The 18,133-nt window shown below is 53.5% G+C and overlaps 1 protein-coding gene across 1 annotated transcript in view; it reads right to left on the bottom strand.

Moving 5' to 3' along the window:
* Window positions 1-17,612, bottom strand: part of COL27A1 (collagen type XXVII alpha 1 chain) — a 160,178-nt gene extending 142,566 nt beyond the window's left edge. The window contains exons 1-4 of the mRNA XM_023545013.2: window positions 17,380-17,612; window positions 16,304-16,374; window positions 10,112-11,892; window positions 1,197-1,250 (exon numbers count right to left, since the gene is read on the bottom strand). Coding sequence (XP_023400781.2) covers window positions 1,197-1,250; window positions 10,112-11,892; window positions 16,304-16,374; window positions 17,380-17,612 — 2,139 coding nt within the window. The remainder of the gene's footprint in view (window positions 1-1,196; window positions 1,251-10,111; window positions 11,893-16,303; window positions 16,375-17,379) is intronic.
* Between the last annotated feature and the right edge of the window lie 521 nt (window positions 17,613-18,133).

The raw sequence follows: 18,133 nt of genomic DNA on the forward strand, positions 1-18,133 counted from the left end.
AACCATCAGAAGAGGTGGTGGCTTTGATCTGAGTCATGAAAGGAGGAAGGGTGTGAAGACGAGGGCATGCCAGGTAGAGAGGGCAGCCTGAGCAGAGGTGCAGATGCTGTAGGGCACAGGAAAAGTTTGGGGACAGGCGCAGACCGATGGAGGCTGGAATGCTAGGTCCAAGGGCCTCATCGTGATCCTAGGCCATGAGGACCCAGGACCAGCAGCGTCTGTATACCTAAGTGGTCCCTGGCTCTGGACATGAGTTCCATGGAAGCTCTGAAGCCAGGAGGAAATGCCACTCAGACAACAGACTCCAGAGCCCTGGGCCCAGGGAGTGCAGGGCCAGGTCTGGAGGGAACTAGGGCTCGGGTAATTGCATAACCAGAACCATCCGCTGGGTCCAGAGCTAAAAATATGTCCCAAGCAGTTATCTCTGCCAGGCCTTCGCCAAGCACCCTGCGTGGGAAAGGCTGATTCAGCCTGGGCACAGATGCCAGGCACTGTGGGTCCAAGCCCTCTTGGGAAGGGAGCAAATTTCCCTCAAAAGGAAATCTCAAGGGTCCCAGCATTTGGTTAAGAGCCTGGGTTCAAGTCTTGGCTTTGCCATTTCCTGGATGTTCAGTTTCCTCATTCCTAAAATAAGGATAATCAGATTGATCCATGGGGGCTCTGGCATGTGCCAGGCACAACGCATAGAGGGTGTTTTCATGACCAACTTTGCCACGCTGCCCACTCTGAGGCTCACCTTAGCTCATATCAGCCACCACAGCCCTACCAAGCTAGCCTACCAGAAGAGGGAGCTCAGCCCTCCCTGACACGGCCTGTCACATCACTTAGGTCAGCAACCCTACCCTGCAGAGATGGAAAGATGGCTGCAAGGGCCACGTGCTTCCAAGTCAGCTATTGTCCTGGACAAATACCACAGCCCAACAGCTCAAGGGATGCGGTCTTCAGGAGTGCCTCACTCATTCCAGGCTGCAATGGACACCACCCACAATGACAACCGACACCCTGTAGGAGGTCATCACTGTCCCATGCCATGTCTGTCCACAGCACCCTCCCTCTAAGAGCACCAAGTCCACCCCCAGTGGACAAAGTAGAAACTGGAGTCTGAGAGGAACATGGCAAGGCTGGAATTTCAGAGGTAGTGGAATGAAGTTCAAGGAACAAACCCGGGCTTCCAAGGACAGTGTGTGATCACTTACCCGAGGCCCTCGTGCACCAGAGGATCCAGGTAGCCCAGGCAGTCCAGGGGGACCCTGAAGAGAAAGTAAGAAAACAACATCAGTCAAACTGCAGCAAAGAATGGGTTCAAACAGTCATTCAGCAAACCTGTTCAGATCTCTGGGTACAGAAACTCTGTGGTTGAGAAGAGCGGACCCCTGAGGTCTCTGCCCTGAGGAACTCATATTCTTTGGGGCTGTCAGACCTTTGTACCTGCTGTTTCTCAGCCCTTGCAGTCCTCATCTTTTTCACCCACTAATTTAAATAGGACATCACCTCCTCCAGGAAGCCTTCCCTGACCCCTTCTCCAAGTTGGGCCAAGTCCCCTTTTTCCCTCTACTTTAAAGACCACTATATTATTTGTCTGCATATAAGCCCATCTGTCCCACCAGACCACAGCCTCTTCAAAGGTACCAACTGGGTATGAGTTATCTCTCTATCCCCAGAAGTTATCTCTCTATCCCCAGGGCTCAGCTAAACGTTTGATAAAAATAAACAGAAAGAGGCCTCAGAATTCAGCCAAGCTCTCTACACAGCCAGACCACAGAAGGGACCTGCCCAAGGTCCCACTAAGCATCTCTGCACCATGGAAAGAGAGTGTAGTATAGAGGTTATAGGCATGGGTTTTTGAATCAGAGAGGCCTAGGTTCAAATCCCAGTGCTGCCACTTACCAGCTAGACTTGGGCAAGCTCTTTAACTAGCCTGTGCCTGTAAAGGAAACACTGGTGGCGTAGTGATTAAGTGCTACAGCTCCTAACCAAACGGTCGGCAGTTCGAATCTGCCAGGCACTCCTTGGAAACTCTATGGGGCAGTTCTACTCTGTCCTATAGGGCCGCTATGAGTCGGAATCAATTCAACGGCACTGGATTTGGTTTGGTGCCTATAAAATGGGGGCAATAATATCCCCCTCCTGGGATCATCATGAGGATGTAACGAGACAGTAGTAAGCATCTAACACAGCGCCTGTTATAGCTGGCACTCAAATATTCCTTTGTTCCAGCAGCCTCCATCACCACCCCCTAGCTCCTATAACGGCCCCCTCATTTGTCCCCCAGCCTGTGTCCTTCTCCTCTCCAGCCCTCCTCCACACAGCCTTGTTCATCTTCCCAAGGTACTCCCCAGCTCAACAACATTTAAACGCTCCCCATTTCCCACAAAAGAAAGGCCTGGCCCTGCAGCCATGACATTCAAAGATCACATCTCTGGCCCCATCTCTCTGAAGGGAGGCAGCCAAACAGGCTTACTAAACCATGGCCTGGCTTGTGTCCAAAGCCCGGTTTTGCCACTTAATAGCTGGGAACTTTGTGTAAGTCCTTCAGCCTGCCTCAGCTGCTCCCCTTTAAAATGGGCCCAATAGCTACTGCTCCGTCTACCTAAAAGGAATGAGTGAGGATTAACAAAGCACCTGGATGTGAGGCGCTCCACACGGAGCCCTCGGAGGAAGCCAGGCTTTCGAGGTTGTGTGAAGCCTGGGGAATTCAGTTGTTTCAAATAACCATCAACGAGATTCCAGGTTTCCTGCCCAGAGTTAAAATCCGTGTTGAAAACCCAGTACGGTTTGGCTGGTAATTAATCCAGGTCTCACGCTGGGCAGGCTCTGCTCACAGTTCTGGCCTATGAACACCACGTGCTTGCTCGTCCATGAATAAAAATCAGACAGACAGATATGGGCACCAAGGAAGGCTCAGGGTCACCGGGAAAGAGCCCTGCACAGAGGGTGGGGGCTGTTTCCTGGCCTTCGGCAAGTGCCGGCCACCAGTCAAATCGGTGGCAGCCTTCCAGAGTTCAGGTGGCCCGGCTCTAGTCTCTACATCCAGTCCTGCAGGTTTGGAATTCAGGGCCGGTATACACCCTGCTTTTGCTGCTGGCTTTGATGGGGAGCAGTAGAGCACGAGTGTAAGCCTAGGCCCGGAGTACAAACCCCCTCTTACTAGTAGCATGACTCTGGACAAACGTCTCTAGTCTCTAAGTCCCCAGCTCTTTACCTATAAAATGAGGATAATAATAGCAGGCAGCCAACAGATAATCTCTAAAAAGTGCCTAGCACATAGCTCATGCTCAAAAGATTTTAGCAGCTGATTCTGTTCGGCGAGCTCCTGGAACCTTCCTTACTCAAAATTTTAAGCCGCCTTCCTTCCTGTCTGTTTTTGGGGGAGAACAAAAGATGTCCCTTCCCAGAAGGCCCTCATTGATCCAATTCTCCCATGTGAGCCAGAATTAAAGGGAAACACAAGGGGCTAAAGCTAAGCATCAGGGTAGTGGGGATTCCGTGGTAGAATTCTCGCCTTTCATGTGGGAGACCTAGGTTCAATTCCTGGCCAGTGCACCTCATAGGCACCACCGCCCACCTGTCCGTGGAGACTTGCGTGTTGCTATGAGGGCGAACAGGTTTCAGTGGAGCTTCCAGGCAAGACAGACTAGAAAGAAAGTCCTTGTGATCAACTTCCAAAAAATCAGCCAGTGAAAGCCCTACGGATCACAATAGTCCGATCTGCAGATGATCACGGGGATGGTGCAAGACCGGGCAGCATTTCATCCCATTGTGCATGACGTCACCATGAGCGGCAGGCCAACTCAACAGCAGCTAACAACAGCAAGGCTAAGCATCACTGTAGGTGCTGTTACCATTACGGTGTTCTTTCAACAGATGAGAAACTGCAGGGAGGCTCAGAGAGGCAAAGTGACTGGCCCAAGGACGTACAGCTAACAGGAGGCAGAATCTGGATTCAAAGCCAGGACCACCTGACTTTTCCCCTACACCACGCAGCTTCCACACTTCTAGACAGTCTTGGTCAGGTGTGTCTCGGACTAGGTGTGACCTTGGGTAAGTCCCTTCCCTCACGGGCACCTGTGAAATGAACATCTATGGAAACTTCCCTGCACTGGCATTTCCGGAGTTGCAGGGCAGGGGTGACTTCCTCCTAGAATACCAGGCAGGGGAGGAAAGGTGAGATCATTTCCATCTCACAGAGGAGAAGCCAGGCCAGAGGAGTGAAGGGGCTTGTCCAAGATTCCCAGGGAGGGACAGGCTCTGTGGGTGCAACTCCTTCGTGGACCCTGGTGGAGCCACAACTTCGGAAGCCTGGACACTCCCTCTTGGCATTTCTTTTGCCCCAGAAACAGGGGTGTCCAGGCTGGAGTCTGAGCTCATCCACAACATCTGCAGAACAGACTCTAGTACCAGTCAGGACCCACGGCATGGCCTGGTGATGTCAGCCCACGGCATGACTCCTTGACATGGCAGCCCAGCCCCCACTGCGGCCGGCCAATACCAGACACGCCACCAACGAGACCTGATCCTTTCCCACTCGTTCCCACTCAGTGCTCACTTTGTCAGTGGCTGAGCGAGGGTGGGCACCCCCTGCCCCCTCCCTGGATCCGAGACCCTGCCCGTTCTCCATGCAGTGGAAAAATGCTGCCGTTTCTTTCCAGGGCCTGAAGCCTGAGCGGCTGACTCTGGGATGATTCACGAGGCTGGGGTGGGATTTTCCACTCCATGCTGCAAACAACGGGGCCTCTGAGAGGGCCCAGAGCTGAGGGGGAGGGCAGGGGGGCTGCAAGCCTGTCTGGGGGAGGGGGGAGGAGGCCAGGGCTTGGGGTTCACAAAAATCGCACCATGGAAACATCCAAGCAGCCCCTCTGGGCCTTCCCCAAGGGTCCCAGGCTTGGGCAGCCAGGCCCAGGGGAACCCCATCCCACGGAACAAGTCCAGCCTTGTGTCCAGCTGCAATAGCCCAACTGCCACGCCTTGTACAAAGAAACAAGTCTTGGCTGGCACCTACCCTGGCAGTGAGCAAGGGGAGAATACACAGGCCTGGGATTTGGGAGACCAGAGGCCAGTGCTGGGTGTGCTGCTAACTGCTGTGGGACGCTGAGCAATGGCCTTTTGACCTCTGGGCCTCTGTTCCCTGTCTGTAGCCTGGGGTCCCAAAGGGCCTCCCATCTCTGACCATCCATCCAAATCTATGATTATTCCCAAGAATAGCCACAGGAGGTGGAGAGGGCAGGGAAGGGGACCTGGTCTCTGTCCTAAGGAAGAACATGCTGGAACAGAGCCCCTCAGTATAAATCTAGTTCTGTGTGGCCTTGCGTGAGTTACTTCATCGCGCTGGGCCTCAGCCTCTCTGGCTGTAAAATAGCCACGTAATACCCATCTTCAGAGATAATGTGTGTGTGCTGGTTATTCTGTCTCTTCCCCAGGTCTATTCTGGGCCCTGGGAAGCTAACCTCTGAGTCTATACTCTGGGGCTCCCTTGCCCTCTGGCTTCTCACTGGGTATGGCCAATAGAAGACCCTGGCAAGAGTCTGGAGGATAGAAGGAGAGAAAGGATGAGGTATCTATTTCCCCACTCCCTTCTTGCCTTGCTGTACTTTGGCAGCGGCTATGCTCTTCTGTGACCCCAGCTCCTATCGGGAGACCCCCTCTTTCAGGGTTTTACCTCTCACTGGCTTCTGGTAGCACCTTGCCCTCTCCTGGGGTCTGAGTGGAGGACCAGTTTTCTGCTGTTGCTAGATCCCCACGTGCTTCGCTGGGCCCTGCTGGTTCCTTTGCTGCTGCCCCCCAAAACACCTGTTACCATCAAGTCTATTCTGCTTCACGGCGACCTCGTGTGTTACAGGGTAGAACTGCTCCATAGTGTTTTCTTGACTGTAATCTTTATGGAAGCAGATTGCCAAGCTTATCTTCCACAGCACTGCCGGGTGAGTTTCAACTACCAACCGTTAGGTTAGAGGTCACACACAAACCATCTGCACCATCCAAGGACCCTGATACTGCCCACACCTCTATAAATGCCCCTTCTTTAAACTCTCCTCCATCACCCTGTTCCCTGCCTGCAGCACAGCTTAGCCCAGGGTGTGGCACACAGCAGGTGTTCAAAAATGATCTGGTAAAGACAAAGCAAAACACCCCTCCACGGGTTCTACATGATACCCGTGTAAAAGGTGAATTTTTCAAGATCTAGTTCCAATTTATAACTCCTGAAAGTATGTGGCTCTGGGGAAATTAAGAGACGCCCTTCCTGCTATGCCCTGGGATGGGGCGACTGGGAGGAGACAGGCAGATGAAAACACAACCAGGAACTGTGAGAGAAGCCACAGGTGCAGAAGGGGAAAAGGCGGGGGAGTTCTGCCCCACAGCCCCTCCTACGTAGGTGACCTTTGTCACAACACACTGAGCCTTTTGGCTCACTGCTGTCTCACCCCACCGACTAGCCCCATGTCAGCTCCAGGGCCTCGGGCTCCACAAGAAAAACTATTTTCATAGCACAGCAATCCAAGCAAATGTGAGATTGTATCCAGCCCCTCCTGGGTCTCTAATGCAACAATGTCCCTGCCTCAACATCCACCAACAGTGCATAATCACAGTCACGAAGATCCAGTAGGACCCAGGCTCCACTGCTGGGTGTGTTACAGCCCTCATCTCGCTGAATCCATCCAACAACCCTGTGGGAAGGTGGTGGTACCGTATTCTTCTTTTGTAGAAACAACCTCAGAGAGGTTAGGTGACTGGCACAAGGTCACACAGCACCAGGCACCGAGAAAGCACTCAATAAACACTTGTTGAAAGAGTGAATGGATGGATGGATAAGGGAATGGTTCAACCCCAGGTCATTCCAACTCCAAAGCCTGTGTGTTTTTCCATTCCCCACGGCCTCCTTACCCCACTGGCAGGAGAGTTCTGTGTAACCTCAAGGAGCCCGGCCTAGGAGTCAGGATCAAATTCCTTCATTCATTTCCCAGATAGTCACAGTGCATCTGCTGTGGGCCAGGCCCTGAGCTGGGACTCCTGACTCTCGCAGCAAGCTCGTGCAAATGCCAGCGGCCTGATCATGAATAAATAAGGCCTTGACTCGCCTCCTCCCAGGCGTGGGGCTTCTGTGCAGCTTCTGTGCAGCCTCTGTGAGCCGCAGCCTCCCCGCCCCAGCACACCCAGGGCCAAGCTCAGCTTTTCCATGCTCCCCGCCGCGCCTGGGGATCCTACAGAGCCTCCTCGCTCAGTGGCTACAATGCTGGCCTGCCTCAGCCCCGAGCTATGTCTCAGCCTCTCCTGGCTCCTCAAGAACCACACAGAACAGGTACATACATGCAGACACGGCCACTGCACCCCCTTGGGCACAGAAAGGTCCCCACGGGAATTTCTAAGGAGGGAGCTCTTCCAGTCCAGATCAACAGACCCGGAGACTGAGCCCCAAGGAGATAAAAGAACTTCCCCAAAGCCACTCAGCAAAACTAGATGCCCAAGACTGCCTTGGAGATCAGCTAAATTGCTTCCCCTCTACTGCAGTTTTGTACACAAATTCTCATTTCTGTCCTCTAAACATGGGAGGTGGGAGCAATTACTGCCTTACATTCTACAGAAACTGAGGCTCAGAGTTTCAGTCAAGGTCACAGAGCTACTAAGTGGTAGAGTCGGGGTTTGAACCAGGTCTGCCACGTCCCTGGGCCCTGGGCCCCAGACAGCATGCCTTCTGCTCTACTGGGTTTAAATGCTGAACGTATGGGTAGCCCTGGACAGAAAGAACACAACTTCACTTCACCACTGCTCAAAGATGCCACTTCAATTATACTAGTCTCTGGTATCTAGGGGATATAAATGACCAGTTTCCCACACAGTGGACTGGACAACGCCTCTAGGAGCTTCTTGGTTCCTACTGGAGTGAAGCTAAGATCCAAGCTGGGGGGAGGGTAGGGAGATGCGACAGCATGGGGAAGGAGACCAGGATGCCACCCTGGCAGGCCAGGGACTGGAGAAGCAGTCCCTCCCTGGAAGTCAGGGACCCAGAACTGCACCCCAGCGCCTGCACGGATATACCAGGTGCCCTTGGACTCCTCACTGTGTCTCTCCAACTCTGTTCCTTCATCTGGGCAGTGGGATTATCACACACACTCTGCCTTCTCCAACCAGCTCTTGAGGTCCTGAAGAGCTATGCCACACGTGTGGAAGTAGCTCAGTATCTTGACAGGTTTTCAAAACATAAGGTCCTTTAGACACTGAGCCCTTCCCCTGAGGCCAGGGATAAGGCCTGGCTCATCTTCGTAGCCCTCCCTGGCTCTCAGAGAGTAGACACTCGGGGTGGAATGGTCGGTGCTTGTTTTGGGGTACGGAGCTGGGGCCCAAGCCGCAGCTCTGCCACCTACATGCTGTGCGGCCTTGGGCAAGTCCTGGCCATCTCTGGGCACAGTTTCCAGTCTCTCCACCTGCCCAATAAGGGGGATTGAACCGAATGACCCCTAAGGATCAGTGGCATCAATAGGTTGACCCTTGGTGCCTCCTTTGGTGACGGGGGAAGCTCAAGGAGGTGATCTGACAGAAGGTATCCCCTCATCCTGAACCAGAGCATCAAGTCACGGAAAAAGTCTGTGGCTCAGGCCCACGAAGGCAGATTCTACACCCTAAGCCACTGCTTCTGCTCCCTATCTGTTCGCCTGGACAGCCTTCCTCTCTTTCCACACCACATGCAGCCTTAGAAAGCAGGACTGGCCTCTTCCCTTCTGCCAGGCTATGCTGTGGGGCCGGGGTCGAGACCCTGAACCTCACCACCCTCTGTCGGGACAATTCACTCTCTTTCGACCTCACAGGCCAGTGACGCCAGCGCACACGCAGCTGGGGGAACTGAGCTGTCAGGGCCCAAAGGCACCTGGTGCCTGGGGCAGGGCGGCAGCCTGCAGGGGTGAAAAGGTTTCCTCGTTCTTTCTTCAGGAAAGTGGCAGTTTCCAAGTCTCTACTCTGCCAGTTTCAAAACATGGGACTCAAGCGAACATTGACATAATTGCAAAGCAATGCACACGATTTCCATAAGCTATACAATATGGTTACAATAAAAGTGGACTCTCAGTCCCCTTGGAGACAGACTGAATAAATATTATTCCTAATGATTATCAAAACTAATTAAGTGCATTCGGAAGGCCAGGGAATTCCCAGCACCCGCCACTGTCTTCACTTTGCAGGGAGCCCTAACCTCAAGCACTGAGCCCGATGGCAGACCCAGCCCAGGGAAGGAGGGGGGAAGAGAGTGGTGCAGTAGTCCCCTCCAGAAGAGAGGAAAACAGGGGCCAGGTTTTCTGGGAACTCCACTCCACCATTCCCCATCCAGAGGAACTGGCCTCCAGCTGCGGAAAGGTCGTTGCCCCTGGAAACAGTCCCAGGCAAACCAGAGGCATGGATCCTGAGACCCTCTTCTACACATAGAATGTTCTTTCTTTCTCCAGCCTACCCTGACCTTCCTCTGTCCCAAACTCCTGTACCAGGGCCACAAATCCAATGTGTACAGGCACCAGGCAGGTAACACGAATGAGTGGGATGGACGGGTTGGAAGACATACAGAAGGAGAGTGAGTCCGGAGCTAACAGGCGTGGGCATGCCCTGTATAAAAGGGTAGCCGGGCTCGGCCACTGCATCTCCTCACTTAGAAGAGAAGCTGGTCTTGTAGACGAAATCTCTCACATTTTTTAAATGTTAGTAACTGATCAATTTTTTTTAAAAAAGAATGCCACATGTGCCAAACCAAACATATCCAGGGCTACTCATGTGTGACCTTTGTCCAGCACTCCCAGACACGCTGACGGAACAGAAGTGGCTCTGCTCCCCAAGGCAGGGAGCCGGGCTGTGGAGGCTGCTCAGCTGCTCACTCACGGTGTAACCAGGGCAAGTCAGTTCATCGCCTTCATTAAGCCACTCAACATTTGCAGTTAAATTATCCCAAGGGTGCTCATCACCTGATGGTGGACACCAGACCTTCGCCCACCCGTGAAGATCAGATCAGGAGCAGACCCAGGTTTGAACTCCCTGTTCTGAGTTGCTCTTTCCCCTGCCCTCCTCAGGAGCACTTGAGCAGCCCACTCCAGTCACCCGCAGGAGCTCTAAGCAGCAGACAGACCCTGCCCCATCTTACCGGCAAACCACAGTCTCCCTTGGGTCCCGGAGGTCCCATCAGCAGGGAGAAAGGCGTGGGCTCCACCAGGTAGAAGAACGAGTAGCCGCTGCTCGTGGGCTGGGAGCTGGAGGACAGGAATCGTGCCGGGGCTAGTGCTGGGGCTGGGGTGGTCTGCTGACTGGGCTGTCTGGGGCTGGGCCAGGTTGCTGGGTTGTTCAATGGGGCATCCCTGGCTGCCTTCCCAGGTCTGAGAGGAATAGGCCCCCGGGGGCTGCTCTTGCGTCTGGCCTTCTTTGCGGTTTCTGATCCAGTGGGTTTCTTGCTTCTTGTGGAGGTTGAAGCAGGAGTGAGGGTGGGAGGTGCTGTACTGGGAGTTCTGGTACCTGAGATTGGAGGTGTCACTGTGGCTGGTGGCTGAGGGGTCCTGGTAGAGCCAGGACTACGGGTAGGAGATGGGGGCAAAACAGTGGGATGGGGCAGTTTGCGTGTGTTGGTACGGCCAGGGGCTGGCTTACTGGTGTGACTGGTCATCTTGGCCTTGGTCTGAGTCACTGTGGGAAACAGTTTTTTGGAGGAGACAACAGCAGAAGGTAGGGGCCGGGAGCTGGGAGGTGGAGGTCTGGACGTTCCGGTGTTCCTTTGGGTCAGCCTCACTGTGGGACGGAAGACTTTGGCAGGAACTGAGTGGGAAATGGGTGACACTGGCTTCTGGGTGGATAGGGCTGACTCTGGGAAAGAAGGTGGAACTGCCTTTTGGGTGGGACGTGGGCTTTTGACAGGAACAACTGAAGAAGGGGTCGAAGGCTCAGCTGGGAGACTTTGGGGGATTTTGGTGTCTGTGCTCTTCCACAATATCTGAGCAGGTGGAGGTGCTGGGCGGGGAGTTCGGGCGGTGCCAGCCTGAGAGACTGGGGGTACAGGGGGAAGCACTTGACTGGCCAATAGCTTGGCAGGTGGCAGTGGGGTCCGGACTGGGCCTCCCACTGCAACACGCTGGTGAGGACCTATGCTGCTAGTCCTTAAGGGCTTGATGGGCGTGACGGGTGCCACAGTCACCTTGGCCCCCTTGCCTGCTGGCCATGACACCAGAGCTGGGGCGGCAGTGGTCAGGTTCTCCAGACCCAGCAGCGGGAGGTCAGTCTGGAAGGTGAAAGAGGAGCCAGAGTCCTGGGGGAAGAGGGGTCCCAGCTGGGGCCGGTACATGTCAGCCTGTCCACACTGCTTCCTCAGGTGGGTACAGTAATTGTGGGCAACCTGCATCACAGGGTAGATACTGAACTGGCACAGGGCACCTTCAAACTGGACCGCACGTGGGCTCATCTTCCCGAAGAGGAAGGAGCCCTCGGGATCAAGCGCTGGGTCCCTGTGGAAAGGCAGCGGGACAGGCACCCGGTGCTGCCCACAGGCCGTCACTAGGGTGACCATGCGGCCACGGAGCTCGAGGGCCAGGTGGTGCCAGCGCCCATCATGCACGTCAAGGTCGAAGGCCACAGAGCGCCGGGGCCCCAGGTGGACGACCATCTTGCCAGGGAGAAACTGCAGACCCAGCTGCAGCTTGTGCTTCCGGCTGCGGATGGCAAAGAGGAAAGCATGGTTCACCCGATGGGAGCAGAGGCTCAGCACCAGTGCCAGCTCTGTGCCCAGGGCAGCAGGAATGACAGAGGCTGTGGGCGCCTGGAGCCGGGCCCGCTGTGTGAAGATGAACCCCAACTGGAACGGAATGACCCCCAGGGGAGCAGGGCTCCGGCCACCTGCCACCTTCCTCCCACTGAGGCCCAGCCGCTGGAAGACATCCACATCTGGAGAGGGAAGGAGGAGGAGAAGGCATGATCAGGGCCTGCTCCAGCCCCAGAACCCACCCACCCCCCCACCCCCTGCCCAAGTGCTCAGACAGTGAGGACAGTCCACTTGCAGCTACCTGGTTACTATTCTTTCAACTAAAACTTATGCTGCATCATGGTGGTGGCTAATAGTGTAGGGCTGAAGCCAGGTGGCTTGGACTCCAGTGCCCATTCTGGTTGCATAATCTTGCATATTGTGATTAAAAACAGACTCTGGAGCCAAACTTCCTGGGTTCAAATCCCAGCTTGCCTCTTTACTAGCCCTATGACTTTAATGCCTCGGTTTTCCCATCTATTAAATGGGATAATAATAGTACCAACCTCAGAAAGATTTTGTGAAGATTAAATGAGTTAATACATTTTTTTTAAAAAGCGCCTGGCACAAAATAAGCACTTTAAAATAAAAACCACCACCTGCCTGTCAGTTTGTCATATTGTAGTAGCTTGCTTGTTGCTATGATGCTAGAAGCTATGCCACTGGTATTTCAAATAGCAGCAGGGTCACTGTTGTGGATTGAATTGTGTCCCCCAAAGATGTGTGTCAACTTGGCTAGGCCATAAATACCAGTATTGTGTGATTATCCACCACTTTGTAATCTGATGTGATTTTCCTAAATGTTGTAAATCCTATCTCTATGATGTTAATGAGGTAGGATTAGAGGCAGTTATGTTAATGAGGCAGGACTCAATCTACAAGATTAGGTTGTGTCTTGAGTCAATCTCTTTTGAAATATAAGACAGAAGCAAGCAGAGAGACAGGGGGACCTCATACCACCAAGAAACAAGAGCCAGAAGAATAGCGCGTCCCTTGAACCTGGAGTCCCTGCATTGAGAAGCTCCTCAACCCGGGAAGACTGATAACAAGGACCTTCCCCCAGAGCAGACAGAAAGAGAAAGCCTTCCCCTGGAGCTGGCACCCTGAAGTCAGACTTCTAGCCTCCCAGACTGTGAGAGAATAAACTTCTCTTTGTTAAAGCCATCCACTTGTGGTATTTCTGTTATAACAACACTAGATGACTAAGACAGTTACCCACGGTGGACAGGTTTCAGTGGAGCTTCGAGACTAAGACAGACTAGGAAGAAAAGCCTGGCAATCTATTTCCAAAAATTAGCTGATAAAAACCCTATGGATATCAACAGTATAGTATCCAAAATAGTGCTGGAAGATGAGCCCTCTAGACTGGACGGCACTCAAAGTACACGGTGGCCACAACAATGGACTCAAGCATACAAATGATCGTGAAGATGGCACAGGACCAGACGACATTTCGTTCTGTTGTTCATGGGGTTGCCATGAGTCACAGCTGACTCGCCGGCAGCGGACAACACTACTAAAAATAATGATAATTACCAAACGCTAGTGCTTTTTTTTTTTTTTTTTTAGTGCTAGGAGTTTTAGAGTCTCCACAACCTATGACTTGTTTCCCTTCTCTCTTCTTCAAACACTGGCTCCTCCAGGAAGCTGTGCCATAAGTGAGGGACCATGGTGATCGCTCTGGAAGTGTCACCAGAGCTTGGTTAGGATGTCCAGGTAGAACCGACGCAGTCCCCTTGCCATCCTTGAGCTCTCTCTTGGGCAGGAGCAGGCTAGGGGAGCCGCTATCCACACAGCAGGGAGGTGACACTTCCGCTGACTCCTCCTCCCTCTTTGCCTTTGTGGAGGACAGGGGAAGTAATCAAGGCATCCCCACAACCTCTGTCCTCTGGCAGGGTGTTTGGACATCTGACCGTGATCTGGGCAGGTCATATCTGCCCAGTAATTACAGCTGCACTTGCCAGAGCACAAGGAGGGCTTCCAGGGCATTTATGGAAAGGCTTTCTGATCTTGCCTCTCACCGGGTAACTTGAACTCCTTGAGCTGGCTGAGCTGCCAGTGTCTGCAAAAGCCAGCTCCCTCTCTCCATCCCAGCAGGAAGAAGCCAGCTCTTGGGTCAAATTCTAGGCCCTCCCTTGAGCAAAGCAGCCAAGCCCAGTGCTGAATGCTCTCTCCCTTATCACCTGGGGCGAGGTGTGCACTAGGGAAGGGGCGCTTTGGGCTGAATGCAGCACTTGGCACTTAGGAGACCTCAGTGGACAACTGTGGAATGGATGGGCAGATGGATGGATGAATGGACGGATGGACAGATAGATGGGCTGGGGGAGAACTGAGAACCTGGGTGCTGGCAACATGGCATCACAGTTCCTGCCACAGCAGGCTTAGAAGTCAGAAGGCAGTACTTTAGAGCCCAATAAGAACCACCCATGAGCCTCTGAGACTCAGTTTCCTCTGTTGTAAAATAGGGCTAAGAAGAGTGCCCACATTATAGCATTGCTGGGAGGATGAAATGGTCATCTTCCTCATTATCCACACCCAAGCCCTACACAAGTAACTGGGGGGGGGGCGGGGAGCGGGTTTCCTCCTGACCTGTGGACCTCCGTGTCCCCGTCTGTAAGACAAAGGAGCAAAAGCAGACCCCCAAGACAGCCACAAAGTGCTTACAACGTTGTAAGAATTCTAGAGGTTCAGGTGGCTGTTTCAGGTTGGCTTGGGGTGAAGGCTCTTATCCTCCGCCACCCCCACCCCAGGACACAAGGGCCTTCCATCTTCCCCTCAGATCCCTCCTTCCCACCTTTCTTCCTACCCCGGTCTGTCTGCAGGTTTTATACTAAAGTAGACCGCTGCTTAAGAATTCTCTTAACAGTATTATATCTTCTATGCTTTAATCGCAGAAACCCCCCACTTATCATAAAATATTATTCACTATAAATAACTTTAAAAGTGGAAGGAACCACTTGGATGAGGGAGGGATGAGAGCAGGAAGCCACGCCCCTGCCCAGGCCTGTACACATCTCTCCCCACAGATTCATTTACAACTGGCTTGCAGCTAGCTGCCCACCCAGGGAAAATCCCAACTGCACAGGCCAGGAGGCACCCATCCTATCTGACTGGACTCCAAAGCTGAGGGCCTCTGGGCCAGCCAATCTCCAGTGCCTCTCCCCACCCCACCCCACCACACAGACTGTCTGCAGCCAAGGAGCAAAACCCCAAACTCTGATATCTACAGCTGGCAGAGATCATCAGCACTGAGCTTCTGTGAGGCTCTGGCCACTGTGGGCCCCAGGGAAGAGGGAAGTGCTGTTCTTGCCCAAGGTTTTAAGGTTAATAAAATATTTAACAATACTAATAATAAACTAATATTTACTGAGCACCTGCTATACACCAAGTGCTTTACACACATTATCTCACTTGATTCTCTCAACAACCTCCAAAGCAGGTACTGTTTATTATCCCCATTTTATAGATAAGGAAACTGAAAGTTAAATGTAATGACTTGCCCAAAGTCACACAGCTTGTAAAAGACACAGCTGGGATTTGAACCCATGCTGACTGGGTTCAAATCTTAATCACTACGCTATACTGCTGAAACCACTCATATTCTATCCTGAAGCCAGCTAGTTGCAATGCAGGGTGGAGACATATTCAGAACCTCCCCAGGGGCAAGGAGATATGGGACAGGGGAGTGAATCAGCCCCAGTGCCAAGATGGAAGAACCCAGCCAGCTGGCCCCAGCAAGATCTCCTTATTACATAAACCTGGCTCCACGAAGCTCCTGCCTCTCCCCAACCCCCCAGTGCCTGACTCAGGACTCTGGACAGCTGTTCACCGACTTTGTAGAGGAAACAGCAAGCTTGGAAAATCTGACACTTGCACAAAACGTTGTGGGGCAGCAGCAGTCTCTTCCGGCATGGCCCTGCCATCCCAGGGGCCCAATCAATGCCTAGCAGCAGGTCAGGCCACAGAGGCTCCGAGTGCCCTGCTGTCTGCCCCTGCTCCCGGCTCGGTGTGGGGAGCAGGGGGAAGGGCGGCTATTTTAAGAGGCATTGCGGCCACCTGACAAACAGATGTGGGAGAGGCTTCCATTTCCATTGGCAGCGGTGTAACCAGCCCTCTACCGCCCAGCCCCCTGGACAGCTCCTCCAGGTTGGAGGGAAAGCAGGATCTCAGGGAAGAGGAGGGCAGGGCCACAGGCTTGGGCAGCTACAGTTGTGGTCTTAGCAGTCCCTCTTGGCAGTCCCGGAGTACCCATTTAATGTATGGGGAAAACTGAGGCTTCTTGAACCAAAGTGTCTTAATCAAATTCTGCCCCAGACAGGAGCTGAAAGATCACCCTTCTCCATTTCTGCACTGGGCCCTTCCTACCCATATCAAAACTTCCAATGTTATTCTTTCAAGTCCAAAGAGAATATGTCAGTGATCAGCTCCATTCTACTGATGGGAAAACTGAGGCATTAAGTTCCACTAGGAGCATGGATATCTGCTGTCCCGGAGTACTCTGGCCCCTTCTGTCCTCCCTTGCCTCCCCTCCGAACAAAGAGAAGAGAGAATTACCTTCAGGAGTTCCTTGGGTGGAGGCCAGGTGACAGGCAAACGAGACTATGATCCAGGCAAAGAGAAACCCCCTAGAGACAAGGAGACACAAGTATCAGCTTCCACCCTTCGGGCCCAGGTCCAGCTGAGGGGGGAGGGGGATGAGAGCAGGACTGGCTGACCCAGCCCCATCCCACCTCAGCCTCGCCCATGGAAGGACAGAAGGAGGTGCAGGGCTGTCAGATCCTATCAGAGCAGCCCACACACCCAGGCCTCCAGGCACAGCCTCTCTGGACAGGACCTGCTTACCCAGTACAAACACAACCACTTTCCCCCTCCAGCACTCACAACGCACTTTTTACAGCTCAATAAGTCGAGCTCACAGAGCAGGAAGCAGTGGGGAGAAGAGACCCACTGTCCAGCTCAAAATCTGGTGATCCACTGGGCAACAAGGGCAAGGCCCTCTCCCTCTCAGGGCCTCAGTCTCCCTATCTGTACAATGGCCTCATGATCTTGAGACCCTTCCGGGGCCCTAGGCAATGGGCTGCAGGGCCAGGGCCAAAAGGTCAGCGGGGAGACCAGGCTGGCCTGCTTAGATGACCAGCCTCCTGAAAAGGCAGGAGAGATGAGAAGTCACTTTGCAGACCCAAGGCAGGGACGGGGAGAAGACCTCTTAACCAGGACCAGGACTGCGTGAGGGAAGCTGCCCACCTGGCTTTATCCCGACAGGAAATTGGAGGAGAGGAAACAGAGGTGACAGATGCAGAGTCAGGCTGACTCAGGAGCAAACCTGGCCCTTTGCTTACCAGCTGTGTAGCCCTAGACAAGCCACTCGACCTCACTGAGCCCGTGTCCTCTTCCGCACACAGGCTGACACTCCCTATCTTGTAGGACAGACGTTAGGATTAAATGGGCCCATGCTTGTCAAGGGTTAGACCTGGCACCAGCCCCAGAAGTGCTGCATAGAAGGCCCCTGCTGCCCCCGCACTCTGGGGCCAAGAAGGGTTAATGCTCTGCCCAGTGGCTCCTGCCAAGATGAGCAGAGGCAGCTATCCGATCCGATTTCATCTTCCTGTGGGAGCAGCCACCGCTGATACCCGAAGCCACCCGGAGCATCTGATCCCCAGGCGGGCAGAGGGGAGGGCGGCACGTGGCCAGAGTCGGCCAGAATGCAGACAGAGAGAGCAGCACCAGGCGGACGGTGCGGGCTACGGTTAGGACAGACAGGCCAGGGCTCCTCTCCCAAGAGGGGAACTAGGATGCTGGGGGGGCGGGAGGCGGGCGGGACAGGAGGGTGCTCCTGGAGAATCAGGTAATCCAGGAAAAGCATCAGTCAGGGTTGGTGTCTGGGGCGCTGGGTTCTTCGGAAGCTCCCTGCAGGCCTTAGAGGACAAGCTCAAACCTTTTGTTGCCCTCCCCTATTTTCAAATTCAATAGCAATTATAATCAATAATAATCCTGGCCTGGGCACTGTGGAAGACATCGGTGGTTATCTATCCTCAGCCACCCCCACTTCATGCTTGCTCAGGCGGGCATGGACTTCAGAGGATTTCAGATGCATCTGGAGAAGTCTACAGCAATGCTGGTATTTCCATTCGCCATGTCAGTCAATGGTTTCGGCATAGGTATGTGACCTGAATCTGGCCAATGAGATGTGAAGGATGACTGTCAGGAACTCCAAGGAAAGTGCTTCAAAAGGACAGAGAGAACGTTTTCTTCTGGCCCCTGTTTGCTGTTGAGCGAGAATGTAGTACCTGGAGCTGCTGCAGCCATCTTGTGCACTGAGGTGACTATGCCCAGAACTGCTGCGAACTTGCAGAGGTTGACAGAACAGAAAGATAGAAAGAATCT

Source organism: Loxodonta africana, chromosome 9, assembly GCF_030014295.1.
Source record: "Loxodonta africana isolate mLoxAfr1 chromosome 9, mLoxAfr1.hap2, whole genome shotgun sequence".
Classification (NCBI taxonomy): Eukaryota; Metazoa; Chordata; class Mammalia; order Proboscidea; family Elephantidae; genus Loxodonta; species Loxodonta africana.